This window comes from Aplidium turbinatum, chromosome 6 (genome assembly GCF_918807975.1).
Source record: "Aplidium turbinatum chromosome 6, kaAplTurb1.1, whole genome shotgun sequence".
Taxonomy (NCBI): Eukaryota; Metazoa; Chordata; class Ascidiacea; order Aplousobranchia; family Polyclinidae; genus Aplidium; species Aplidium turbinatum.
The window spans coordinates 10,853,094-10,867,737 of NC_137477.1; the positions used below are offsets into that span (position 1 = coordinate 10,853,094).

Below are 14,644 nucleotides of genomic sequence, written 5' to 3' on the forward strand. Positions count from 1 at the left end.
CCCGTCTAAGATGCCGGGCCTCTCGAACTGACTTAGCCTCATCGTTAATGGGTCCCTCCCCAGAATGGCCTGCCCGACCGCAAAGAACATCATCAGGCTTAAACTCAGTCGAGTCTACGGCGGTCGAGTCCTTGTCGCCACCGAGTGTAGACATATTAAATGTTGGGGCTAAATTAACAATTAAAAAAATGAAGTTACACAAACACACAAAATTATTAGGCTACAGTAGTTATAAAAAACTTAACTGCCAAGACCGTAAAAAATACAAAAAAGAATTTAAATGCACGATACCGTAGCTGTACGGGTATGAAGTCCTAAAGTCCACAAAACTTGCATGGATTCTTCCACTTGAATCTACAAGCACAGATGGATTGTCTTTAATCTTCTTTCTTGCCAATGAATGTCAAAGTTATTTTTCTTCTGTACCAAACTGAGAAGAATTGTCTTTACTTTTCTTTGCTTCTGTAAGAGTGTAGACTACCAACCAACAAATCTTCTTTTATTATTTCTTGTACTCTAAGTAGTTCTTCTGCACTAGCTGACAACAAACACGTCGTTTATTTTTATGCCTTCAAGTGCTTCTTGGCCTACCAGCTAACAAAATCGTTTTTTATTTTTCTTGCTTTAATTTCTTCTTGACCTACCAACTGACAAGAACTCGTCTTTTATTTTTTATGGTCACAGCGGTAAACCATAATCTCTTCGTGGGAAAATTGTAACATAAGATTCCCAAATCCGTTCGTCTGCATGTAGGTGACCGAAAAATAAACACTCTTTCGAAACGTCTTTTCAAAAGTGTATTCCTGTAAAATTAGCCCGCGGCTATCGAAATCGAGATGCAACTCCTTGCACCTCTAAAACTGTCACTACGATACAGATTACTTGGATAAAAGACGGAGAATTTGTCCAGCTAGCAAGCACCAAATAAACCAGTTAAATGTGCGACCGACTTCCAACAAACAACTTCAAGAATGAATCAGAAAAATTTGTGATAACTCAAAGGCACGCCAGCAGTAGCGCGACGCAGCATTTCATGTCCAAACAGGTTTCAACTGAAACAGGTTTAAACAGGTTTGACACGAGTCTTACGGACGATGGTGCAATTTTGGCTCATGTTTTAGGAATTTCCATGACGTAATATTCAGTAGACTTGAACGGTTTTTATATGACGTTTGACCAGGCGAACAACCGTCTGGAACAATCTTATCTAACCGAGAACAAAGACCACGTTACCTGCCTTCCACGCCTAACCCACTTAACATTCAATCATCAGTAGTGGGCGAAACAAGATTCATCATCATTTTGTTCCTTCCTCGTATGGAGGGTTGGATACAATGTGCCATTGTTCTCGACCATGAGCTGTGCGTACTGCACATTCATAAGTTAATTTTGTCCATTTTGTGATGTTTGTTGTCCAAATCATTCTTGGTCTGCCTTTACTTCTTTTACCGTTTATCTTCCCTTCTATTAATGATCTTTGTAATGAATTTTGCCTTATTGTGTGTCCGAAATACTTCAATTTTCTTCTTTTGACTGTTTGCAAGAGCATTTTGCTTGAATTGAATTTGGAGAGTACTTCATCGTTAGTGATCTTTTGTTTCTATGAAATTTTTAACATTTGCCTGTATGTCCAGAGCTCGAAGGCATCAATCCGTTTCTCCATTTTTTGTGACATTGTCCAAGTTTCAGAATTGTATAATAGGGTCGACCAGATATAGCATTTTAATATCCTGAGACGAGTTGATAAATTTAAACGTTGATTGGTTAAAATATTTTTTATTTTTCCAAATGTAGTTCTTGCAATTTCTATCTGTCTAAGAATTTCATGGTCACACCTCCCATCTTCAGTTATTAAATGACCAAGATATGAAAAAGATTTTACTTTTTGTATAATTTCGTTGTCAGTTATAATTTGGAGTACTGAAGTGTCTGGTGATTTTGAGATTATTACCTCAGAAAATTGCAACAAATGGATTATTATGTCAGAATAGCAAAAGAAATTGCAACAAAAAATTAATATCTGTGTAGCTTTAATAAAATATCAACAGAGAGAAGAAAAACTACGTTAAAAGAAAATTTTGACCTAACCATGAAATTTGACTTTTTTTTACTTCATAACTTTGAAACCTCTCTTCGTGTCAGCCTGAAATTTAGTTTATGGACGTTTTATAAACTTTGAACAAGGCAGAAAAATTTTAACTTTATTGACTTTTGGTTGCCCTAGACTTATGAAACTTCAAATTTGAATTCGAAACACGGATCAGTTTTTTTCTTTCGGCAACCCTAAGCTGGAAAGCTAATAAGATATGCAAATGGCTTGCAGTTGACAGGGTTTTGGGGCTGGCTTGTGAGGGAAGCTGTACGAGTGTTTTTGGCTGATAAGCTTAGCTCCCAGTTACCAGGCTATAGGCCTAGCGCGGATGCAACCTAATTCGTACCATCAACAATTCATATATACCGTCAGTTTGTACCTTGAAAAAAATCGAGAAAAAAAAGCCGAAGTCGCGGATCGCAGTTTCCGCAAACAAACAAAAACTCTTAGGATTATAACCAGAAATATTTAAATGTTTGCGGAAACTCCGATCAACCCTAACCCTTTTAAAATGTTTGCGGAAACTGCGATCAGCGACTTCGGCAAACTCTTAGGATCATTACCGGAAATTTTAAAATGTTTGCGGAAAAATGGAAACTGCGATTAGCGATGTTCTATTTTTTCTCTCGATCTTTTCAGTTAGTTTGTTTGCGGAAACACCCCAACCCTATTAAAATGTTTGCGGCAACTCCGATCAACCCTAACCCTTTTAAAATGTTTTCGGAAACTCCGATCAACCCTAACCCTTTTAAAATGTTTGCGGAAACTGCGATCAGCAACTTCGGCAAACTCTTAGGATCATTACCGGAAATTTTAAAATGTTGGCGGAAACTGCTGAAAAAACGAAAACTGCGATCAGCGATGTTCTATTTTTTTCTCTCGATCTTTTCAGTTTGTTTGTTTGCGGATACCGATACTCCGATACCCTAATCCTTTTAAAATGTTTGCGGAAACTGCGATCAGCGACTTCGGCTTTTATTAATTTTTTCTTTCGATCTTTTCAAGGTACGAACTGACGGTACGAATTGTTCATGGTACGAATTAGGTTGCACCCGCCTAGCGCAACTACCGCATTAGTTACTATAACAGTTAGCCCAGTGAGTTCAGGCTATAAGTTTTACTCTTGTGTTGTGTGTGTAGTTCATACAGCCACTATTAACATTAAAATTATCAACATATAAATATTGACATTAAAATTGCATTATTGCTTACAAAAAGTGTTCAAAAATCCTGATACTGGATCCAGGAACATTCTATTTGAAAAAGCATGATGTCTTAGAACTTAGATACATTGCTGATAAGAGAATATGATCTGGTTAGCCTAGTCAATTAGTGCACAACTGTACTGGTAGGTTACGGTACCAGTTATGTGCCATGGGTGCTTTTTGCCACAATTGACTTTCTAAAAAATACCGCGTTAAAATATTTTTTGAAAATTTTGTAATTTGCGGTGTGTGGTGCAGTGTCAAAGTTCCAGATAAATTGCGGTGTGCGGATAGATGATTCAGTTGCGGTGTGCGGATAAAAATTTTGGGTTCACTGCATCTCTAGTTCTAATATCAACTTGCTTTTAGGTGGCAATATTCAATTTCCAAAGCATGTTAGCTGTAATATTGCTGATGATTTGCACTTGTGCCTACGTACGAGCTTTAACACCAAGTTTGCTAGATAAGAACAAAACAGGATTCCTAGGTATTTTTTGGAAATTTGCCAGAATAGGTGAGTATTTCTCTTTACAATGCCAATGTGCTGTATATATTTGAAAATTTACCTTCGAAGCAAGTATAATATAAAAGTTATATTTTTAACGAAGTTAGTCTCGAATCAGAAGATTGGTTTTCGTTCAGTCGTGTACACTTTAGTCATGCCTGTGCTGTAGCGTCTTTGTTAACTTGAGCTTTTGAAGTCTGAGTGCCGTTTTTCAAAACGCGCTTGCCGATTTCAGGAATACCAAGAGTAGCCTATCTGGCCTAATTGCTTATGTCTTCATTTTGTCTGATATGAGTTTTTTGTGTTGTGCACAAAGCGAAAATGGCCAGGTTGTATGACAAATGCGTTTATTGGATAATGGGTAAAACTTCGACCGTTACAGACTAAAAATTGCCTCTGACTAAACATTCATGTTAAATATGGGTGCTTCTGGAGTACCCTCAATCAAATGAGTCACTACGCCTCCTCTCCTGAATAATCCCTAATTCTCTAAATAAACGGATACCATCATGGGCTTTCGATACTGTCTCCATACAGACAGTTATATTTTTATCATGCAACGCTGCTTGACAACGCGTCTGAACCTAATTGGTCGTCTTCGAAAACAAGAGTGTGGCTGAAGTCATGTATTGTCAGCGGCGTAACCAGATCAATTTTACAGTGGGGCAAGGCTTTTTCTAGGAGGGGCAACTGCCCAACCCCTAGTTACGCCACTGTGTATTGTTCCTGAAGCAACGAGGAACGAGAATAACTGCGGAAGCCGGACAGTTTGCCATACTTTTCTAATTATCTGTAGAAAGTCCATTAAGATTAAAAAGCAACAAATGAATTAGTAGCACCTTCATCTGTATTTTGTTAAGGGCAAAAACAATTTTTGTATGTTTGTTTGTTCAAAATTGCTGTCGTGGCAAATGAAATTACTAGGGTACCGTATTAAAACAATCACGTCAGGTCGTGTCAAAGTCGTCTTGACTATCCTCTGAGCGCCCGCATTGCGCGCAGTTTTAATCCTGAATATGCTAAATTTATTTTTCAGGTGAAAGACTGAGTCCATACGTTGCCTTTTCTTGCTTAGCGATGGGAATCAGTGTTTTATTTTGGTAGTTCTGGGGTTTAATGGCAATTTTACCTAAATCATCAAAGCAACTTTTCGCTCGACCTTTCCCGCAAGCGATCCTGTTTCTTTTCAGTTTTGTAAATAATCATTATTATTGTTATAAGATTTTGTTGGTGCAATTTATTTGAATAAAGCCGCCGTCGTCAGACCACTGCATGTTGCATTTGTCTACAAGTGGCAATCGAACATCTAAACATTTTAAACAGTTTGTAAATTTGGTCCGTAGTCTCTAGGATTTTGACTTCTTCTGTTGTTTCTTTTCTGCTTCAGCTGCTTTTTCCTTCTCTATTTCAGTGACGTACTTTTCTATTTCTTCAGAGTCGAGCATCTGAAAGCAGCAAAATAATGTTGCTCCATTACCTCCAATTCCAAGTATAACTTATTATTTATGACACGGTTATATTTGAACAGCCTCCATATGACATTAGAGATGTACCGATACCAATATTTTGGCCGATCCCGATATCACTTTTTTAGGCCGATACCGATATTTTGGCCGATACTTTGGTGTTACAATAAGTTTTACCTTATTTGCATAAAACTCTTAAAAAAAGCTTTCAATTGGCATAATTTATTAAAGATTCAAGAATCCAATCTCAACCGCATTGCTGTGTCATAATAGTAGGTTTTAGTAATGAAAGGCCACCGTAATTGAGGATTGGGGTATAAGGGAAGAAACATTACCGTACATCATAATTGGGGTTTCTGAAAAAAAATGTTTGCGCAAACTCTCCAAATAGGCTATCATAATTGATAATAAGATGTAAACCAAGTGATTTGTGTAGTCGTACAAAAAACTATTCGACAAGTAATGTGCAACCTAAGGGCGCTTTTCGTTTGGTTGAAAAGCTTTTGCCAGGCCAAGACTACCCAGGTAGCAAAAATGCACAATTCTGCATCGCTCCCTCCCCGCCAAACGCTCAAAACCCAGGCAACTCGGCTGCCCCCAGTCGGCGAATTAACTTCCACCCTTAGCCGCAACAAACTCACCAAGCCCAAACAATGTCACGGCAGAATAAGTAGGCCCAAAAAGAAAGCAATGGGACCACGAATCCTCACCAAACCAATCAAAATGGTCCCGTTGCGCCCAAGATGACAACCTCATTGCGAAGAAAGGAGCGTCCCCCCCCCCGGCCACCAGCACAAGGCTGAGCACTCACCAGCACAGCGAGCTGCCGTGACCCACCAACCACAACGGTGCAGCTTCCACACTAGCCATTTCAATTCTTGTCGATGTCAATTCTTGCTACAAAACGGCTGCCGAGAAACATATACGTAGTTGATTGGATGGTCTAAATGGCTAGCGTGGAAGCTACACCGTTATGGCCAGCGAATCGCAACAGCCCGCCGCACCAGTGAGCGCCCAGCCTCATGCCGACAGCAGGGAAGGACATTCCCCCCTTACAATGAGGCCCCATCCCAGGCGCAACAAGACCACTTATTGATTAGTTTAGTGAAGATTCGCAGTCCCACCGCCCCCACGCCGAGCCCACCCACTCCGCCACGACTTTGTTCAAGCCTGGTGAGTCCACCACAACGAAAGGCGGAAACCAAATCATAAACTGACAGAACCAGCCCACCAAAAACAACCAAGCCACACGGGTCCCTCAAACGTCCAGCAACGCAAAAACGATGCAAAACTACAAATTTCCGCCACCTGGGTAGTCTTGGCCTGGTTTTATCCTCTGCTGAGAAAAAAGAAACACAAATGATAAATATTGGAGAAATTGAGCCTCCTTCACAACTTAAGAATCGAACAACGCAAAACTACTGAAACAAAACGTTTTGTTTGAGTGAAAGAATCACTGTAAGCAAACAATGCCAAAAGGTGCGCGGCACTGCGCGCATGAAGTCATGGGAGTGTGAGGTATCAAAAATTTGAAAAGGTTGTTATTTTTCTACTTCAATGTGACGTTAGTTACCACTTTAAAAAAATCTATATATTTGCTTCTGCAGAAAATCCGCAGCAAGCGCCTTTTTTTACGTGTTTAGTATCAGCCACAGTATCGGCCAAATTTTGCCGATACCGATGCCGATACTTAAAAAATGGCCGATATCACCGATACCGATATATCGGTACATCTCTATATGACATAAAATGAAAGTAGCTATTGGACAACAGAAAACAAGAGCTCTCATCACGCTTAATTTACTGTGGATGTTGGTGACTGTTGTTCTTCAGCTACAGTATACAGGGAATCGATCCTCAATCAAACAGCTAGAAACTAAATAAATTATATATTATTCCATCTATTCTTCTGATTCAGTAAATTATCCATCTATGCTTCTGATCGCTAAATTAACGATATTTTATAAGTTACCTGAAGACAATAGGGCTGTTTTCTTCTCATAACAGCTATTTCCATACTTTTGCTACCAGACTGGACAACTTCCAACAAAGCTTTGATAGCAAGTTTTATAGTTTCCTGATCACTAGCAGCGACTTCGGCATTGTAATTTTCCTCAAGAAACTCACGAACAGTTTTAGAACTACGTCCAATAGCGTTTGCCTGAAATAGTCAGTCATAAGAAACTAGAATTTAAGAACTTAATTAAGACTAGATGAAGTGAGAAATCATTCCTGAGATGATAAGCCGTTTTCAAAGCTTAATTCTGACGTAAAATTAAACACAAAACAAAGAAACAAGGTGTTGACGCAGATTGGAACGTTTTAGAGATAATTTTCTGCTTTTTGTTAGTGCTGTGCTACCGCACTAAACTAATGTGGCCACCAAGTGTAGATGAATGGAGATCGGTGCGCACATAAACCATCGTTCCTCATTCTGTCGTTCACCGTTTACCCCACAAGATGGCTTTCAAACTTGATTTCTATTTTTATGAGCTCGCGCAAGAAGTCGGAAGTTTCTACAATTTTAATTGCTTAATATACAACACCTTGAATCGAAAAATAAAATGCAAACCTTCCAGCCGTGGTATGTTCCTGACGGGTCGGTCTGATACAGATGCGGTGTTCCATCATAATCAAATCCAACTATGAGGGCTGACAATCCAAAGGGCCGCTTTCCATTACTCTGGGTATATCTCTAAACAAACGACTTGTGTTGTCATGACGCCACTTTATCATTGATTTACTCGTGTTGTTTTGAAGAAAATTCTCAGTACCAACTTGCAATACTGGTTGATGAACATAAAAAAACAAATCGCCCTTCGAGATTGTTTTCAACAGTAAAGTAACACGAGTACATGTTTTCCAAAATTTAACGTCTAAACAAGTTATATAAGTAATCCAAAATGACGAAAAGGTAGCTCACAGTAATAAACTTCTACGAACCTGTTTCACAGTTGCAATATATCTCGTAATGTACTCAATTGTAACAGGATCTTCAACTGTTAGTCTGTGATTTTGGCATTCGATTCTAGCACGGTTGATTAGAACGCGTGCATCGGCAGTCAAACCTTTAAGAAAATAACTTTAAAATTTAATAAATACGCTATCATTATATTTCGTAGCCTGTGGCAATAGACGATGCCCAAGATAAAAGTTTCTCCTCCCTGGGATTATGTATTATATCAAGAATATTTTTTACACTGCATCATGGCACAAATTTGATGCACCGAAGATGAAATGTAAAACGAGTTGTTGCTGCTGTGCATCAAATATCAGAGACACTTTAGTTGGACAAGTCACCTGCAAAAGCCATGCAAACATGGTCATCAATTGCACAAATCTTTCGGACAGTTCTTTCCTCTTGAAGTTTAGCAACAGACTTTTTCTCAACACCAAGAACCACTATATTTTTTCCTCTTACAGCAACCTAGAAATAAAATTGTAGTTATTTTACTTACTGTAAGTTGTATGAGCTTGAACATGTGGAAATAGGGTGGAGTGAAAAAAGTTTTTTGTTTAAATTGAAAAAAAACGGGGTTCTTAAATCCCGACAAATAACCTAAAACTTCATTAAAAATTGACTTTAGGGGTTGCCCCCATTTTCCAGCCGGCAACCCCCCAATTTCTGCGCGCAAGGGGGTAAAATTGCCCATCTCGGCAACCACTGGTCGTAGAGTCATGATATATAGCTCAAAAGCTGCCAAAACATCATGTTTCTATCTGTCCTAAGAAGAAAGTTTGCTCTATTTACAATACAAAACGAGTTATAGCCAAAAAAACAAAATATAAACACATTTTTGTTAAAATTCAGCATTTTTTCTGACAAATTGTGATCTGTCATAAGAAAATCTGATATGTTGCACAAGATATAGTAACACACTGATAATACCGAAGATTGGGCCCATAATAAAAAAATATTCACAACACAGTCCTTTTAACATCGGTTCAAAACATCACAATGAAGCACTCACATTAAGCATAATGTTAATTGCAGCAGTGCAAAAATATCACAAGTGTTTGCACTGTTTGGTGATGAACTTCAAAGAACTCATATTCATTTTGCAAAAAAAAGTTGCTTTGCCTGGTGTGACATGTTAGCGACATGGCCGAGCGGAACTGCTTGTGGTTTTCAATACTGCAGCGGCAAAGCACGAGTTTGATTACGGCTGGAGGCAGATTGTGTTTGACATATAGCTCAGTGGTTACGCGCCGGGCTCAAGATCACACGGCGCTGGTTCGACTCTCGGGGTGTGCGCTTGAGCAACGCATTTCAGGACTGCTCTCCATTCAGCGGCACCTAGTGAATGGAATAATTTCTCGGCAACAAGACTTCAACAATCGGAAAACTTCACTCTGCCAATCTCGGTAACCGGCCCTGCGTCAAGTGCCTCTACAAGTATGCGAACAAGTACCAGGAATAACCTATCAAGGCTTTGTCAGTCCGAGGATAAAGATTCAAAACCAAACCAAACCAAACCAATATATTTGGGTGGCTGGAGACTCAATGAGTGGTAAACTCATTTCCCAGTCGCTCCCAAACTTACGTTTTTTCATAATTTCGTTGATTTGTAATTCTTCAGTTGAAATATTTCAAGTGTGAGCTTTGCTAATCCTAAAAGACTCTGTTTTTAAAATGACAATTCAGGCCTTCTGATGGCACAATAATCACAAAAAAAATTGTATAGGTATGTCAATTTAATTAAAACGACTTATTTAACCCTGTGAAGGTTGGGGGGAGGCTGTCAATTCAACTTTTTTGTATCAACAGTTGTATCTCTAAAACCACTGAGGCTGCGACTACGAGATTTCTTGACTTTTCCTAACTTTTATTCACCTCTCTTGAGCTGAAATTTTGAGCGAATAAAGGTTATAAATTGAGAGATATAAGGCATTTCTCAGCACATCCTCTGAAATAGTTCATATTCTATTGTTCAAAATTTTCCCACCAGCTGGATAAAGTAATTAATTTGGCCCATGTCTCGTTAATCCTAACTGTTTCACAGCGTGAAGGGAATTGGCTGTATGTAAAATTATGTAAAAAAAATTTAATCACAACATTGCAATGCATGTTCTTCATTACTCTACCAAAAAATCATGTGCACACTCAAGCTATAATTGCTTTAATCGCAAAGTCATAAGTCACCTCAACATTTCAACGTATATGAGCAGTTCTAAAATTCACATAGTTTTAATTTTCGGATATGCTCAGCGTGAATAATTTTACAAAGTAAATCCCAAATTTTGAAACCGTGCCTTAAAAAATAACAGAGATATCACTCCTAAAGCATAAGAAGAATCGACAGCCCCCCTCAAACTGAGCAAGATTCCAGGAACCCAACCTTCTAAGGGTTAAAATGCAAAGTGATCAAACGAATCTGTTAAAAATAAAAACATTACTTATCAATAGCACATTAGCTTATTGAGAGTAAATAACTGCACTGTATGTTGCAAGCTGTAGTGTATAACGCCAAAATTTGAAAAAAATTAGTAGTTATATTGTTTTTTGGCTATAACTCGTTTTGTGTTCACAATAGAGAAAACTTTCTTCTTAGGACAGATAGAAAAATGATGTTTTGGCAGCTTTTGAGCTATATATCATGACTCTACGACCAGTGGTTGCCGAGATGGGCAATTTTACCCCCTCGCGCGCAGAAATTGGGGGGTTGCTGGCTGGAAAATGGGGGCAACCCCCTAATGTCAATTTTTAATGAAGTTTTAGGTCATTTGTCGGGATTTAAGAACCCCGTTTTTTTCAATTTAAACAAAAAACTTTTTTCACTCCACCCTAATGTGGGAAGTGTTAAACCAATGCTTCTAAAGTTTATGATTCCATAGCACAGCAATGTTAGTTATCCGACATCAGATCTATATTTTGTTCGTGTAAACCTATCTATGCTAGTGCTTATAATTTATGTGTATCACTTTTAGAATACTAATCAATAACCATGGCAATAGGTGCTCAACGGGAATTAGGTTTTTCTAACCTCGCAAAACATCCTTACACTTGGTTTTTATACATCAGAAGAACCTTAGTTTAAATTTGATCAGGGAAATACAGTGAATCAATAGGGGAAGGCTGGTCAGTTGATACACTTTTCACATTTGTTTGCTTTGCGCCAAAAGTAAATATGATAAAAGCTTGAAGTTTTCATTTTTATTGGAATACTATCTCACCCGTTCATTAGTAATCTTTCAGATATGCATGTCCTATAGCTTACTCATAGTGTGTAACTAAAAATGTGTACTCAAGTGTATCAACTCACCTGTCGCCGCAGGTCAATTGATACACTATGGAAGGTCAGTTAATACACTACATAGACTGCACAAAGTGCACATTATGCTAAAAAATAACTTTTCAAATAAAATGTTACAAGCATCTTTATAACACGTTAAGCACTTAAGCAAAAACAAAAGATCATAGGGAAGTAAGATAACAATTATTCTGGCTTATAGGACTGATGTATTGAGAATTAATAGATCATGTAAATTTAATCAACAATGATTAAAAATGTGTGCAAGACTGAGTGACTACAGCATAAAAGTAGAAAACTGACATAAAATAATACAACTTATTGATTAAGCAACTTAAAAAAACATGTCAGTTTAAATTTCTTATGTGATCACCTTTATCAATACAAAGCGTAAATCAGATGTATCAACTGACCACTGCCTATAAATAATAATAGTTCACCTATGCAGGTAAAAAATATCTTACCATACCTTAAAACTATTATTGTGATAATGTTTAAACACTGTTCCATTTATGTGAAAAGTTTTCTGGTATTTGCAAGACAACAATAAAAATTATTAAAAAATTTACTTACAGACTAAACTTTTTTTTCAAATTACACCAGTCTTTTGTTCAAATTCTCATTTAATTATGTTCCCCTGTGGTTTTTCAAGATGAATTATCGCTAGCGGGCAATATTTTTTTTCAAAAAATTTTACTTCTCCCTGAAAGGAGTGTGTATCAACTCACCCGCCCTTCCCCAACCTAATTTATGTTGAATCTTGTAAGCAATTTCCAAAGTCAAATGTGAAATGAAAGTAGTGTTCACAATATGGTCTTCTAAATCTAAGTAAGTATTATACAATAGGAGAATGGATACAGTGGCACTATGTAGTTGTACTATATGTACTTAATTGTGCTTTGTATGTATTGGAAGCATAATTATGGAGGTGGCTAAATTTTTCCTAATGTTATTTTATTCTTTAAAACTGCACAAAAAAATTCTGTTGTTTTTAAATTTACAACATAGTCACACTTCCTTAAATTCAAAAACATCGATGTATGTTAGACTTACTGCTGTTGAACCTTTCTTTACTGCCTCCTGTGCATATTCAACTTGAAACAAGTGACCATCTGGAGAGAAGACAGTGATAGCACGATCATAACGAGACATTTTTTGTTCAATTTACTAAAGTCCTAAAAAGAATAAACGTTATATCATAAGACTGAAAAGTTGATTTACAGAGATTTACTGAAATATATTCTTCTCAGCAATTGTGACAACGTTTATATCTGAGGTAAAAAGGCAAGGGAAAATTGCTTCACAGATGTTTCAGGCATCATAGTAATATACATCCTCAAAGCATATAACAAAGCAAATATAAGAGTAGATGCGAAACATTTACAATAGAGCACAAAAGTTGCCAGGAAGCTACTTTTTTAATTCATTAGACATAATATTTTAGAACAAGTTTTGCACAAAGCCAAAACAAATCACTTGAGATAAATCCATCCCAAATTATTATAATTTATCTGATGCAATTATTATAATTTGGGTATCAGATTTCTATGTTATGGTTAAACATTGATGAAACAGTCACAAATAAAACATCTACTTTGTCTCATGGTTTTTGACAAAAGGAAGCCTCATGTACAAGTCACGATAAGGAGTTTTAGATTCCTTTGGAGATATGGGAATTCCAAATGCTTGCTTAATTTTATGTGACTTAAAGACAAGAGCTTGAAGGACACCATACAAACTTGAACATAGCCAATATAAAACCACACCAGAAGGCATTTGACAAGCCACAGGAACTAAAACAACAGACAGAGCTCTTGCCACAAATATTAACGCTTTACCCAAACCTTCAGGCTTAGACTTACCATCACCTCGATAAATTTCAATTATGCTTAAATTTGCAACACCTAACAGAATAGGCATTATATAAAAACCATCAATATTGCACAAGTTCGAAAACCAGAGACACCCTTCTTCAGATAATTGCAGAAATGTCAATTGGAGAGCAGGCCCAGGAGGTGTCAGCAATGGTAAACTACCAGTCAAATGTCGTAACGAAATTGACATGGATATCCATAATGGTACTTGAACCAAAGGTAACATATATCGCCTAACAAGTCCAGGAATTTTGTATTTTTGATACATTTTGTTTCTATGTCGAGTTAAGTTTTTGCCAAATTGTAGGGACTTCATTTTAGCATCCCAATTATGTAACTTTGCTGCAGCTTCCACTTCTGCGGATAATTTGTCAGACATTTTACGAAACACTGGCAAAAATTGATGATATTTGATATTATTTTTCATTTGTGAAACAAAAATTGGTGTCATAATTACACCTCGCAAAGCAACAGTAATTAAAACAATTGAAGACCACCAAGGCAAACCAGAAAAATTATGCACAGAAGTTAATCCCCATTCTATTGAATGAATCCAACTTGTATCAGTGAACCATTGATAGAAGCTCTCTATCTTCCCAGGAGAAGCAAACTTTCCATAATCTGATGGGATTGAAGTTAGTCTTCTGACTTTACAAATATGTGGCAAAGTCAAACACTCAACCTTGGATTTTCTTGTGAAATCACCATTGATTGTAAATACAGCTGTTGAATATCTGCAGCTTGTCAAGAACAAAAGGCGATTGTTTTTCACTAAGGACACTAACTTTATTTGTACTGGTGCTATTAACATTTTGCACTAAATAAAAAATGACTGTAAAATTGCTTGATACCTTTCAATTAGGAATTAACATCAGGCTATAAAAACAAATTTTAAAATTTTTGTTGACTCAAGAATTTACAAGCTGAAACTCAGATTGGTAACTTTGAGTCTGCTTAACTATTTCTATCTCTTTAGCGGACAATTGTCTGCTATTTTTTATGCTTACTCTACAGCAACTAAACTTTTTCAATTTTTGAACTACCAGTATAGGCCTATAGCCTATATATTTATATATGTGTCAATATTATTATGATATCTCAGCTGGTTAGGGTGTGACTTTGTGAACGAAGAAGCTTCAAGATCAAGCGGCACTGGTTCAACTCTCGGGGCGTGCACTTGGAGCAAAGCATTCTAAGAACTACGTTCCATTCAGGGGCACAATCTCCCGACAACAATATTTCAACAATCAA

The 14,644-nt window shown here is 37.2% G+C and overlaps 2 protein-coding genes across 2 annotated transcripts; both read right to left on the reverse strand.

Annotated features, from left to right (window-relative positions):
• Nucleotides 1–4,836: 4,836 nt before the first annotated feature.
• On the reverse strand, nucleotides 4,837–12,726 carry LOC145771870 (proteasome subunit alpha type-7-like). The gene is made up of 6 exons (XM_082583620.1): nucleotides 12,573–12,726; nucleotides 8,569–8,695; nucleotides 8,212–8,336; nucleotides 7,841–7,963; nucleotides 7,241–7,429; nucleotides 4,837–5,247 (listed from the first exon to the last, which is right to left on the reverse strand). Exons 1-6 carry the CDS (start codon nucleotides 12,669–12,671, stop codon nucleotides 5,149–5,151), a joined length of 762 nt encoding a protein of 253 aa, XP_082439746.1. The 5' UTR covers nucleotides 12,672–12,726; the 3' UTR covers nucleotides 4,837–5,148.
• LOC145771869 (cytochrome c oxidase assembly protein COX18, mitochondrial-like) lies at nucleotides 12,695–14,206 on the reverse strand. Its single transcript, XM_082583619.1, has one exon. The coding sequence runs from the start codon at nucleotides 14,202–14,204 to the stop codon at nucleotides 13,110–13,112; it is 1,095 nt and encodes a 364-aa protein (XP_082439745.1). The 5' UTR covers nucleotides 14,205–14,206; the 3' UTR covers nucleotides 12,695–13,109.
• Between the last annotated feature and the right edge of the window lie 438 nt (nucleotides 14,207–14,644).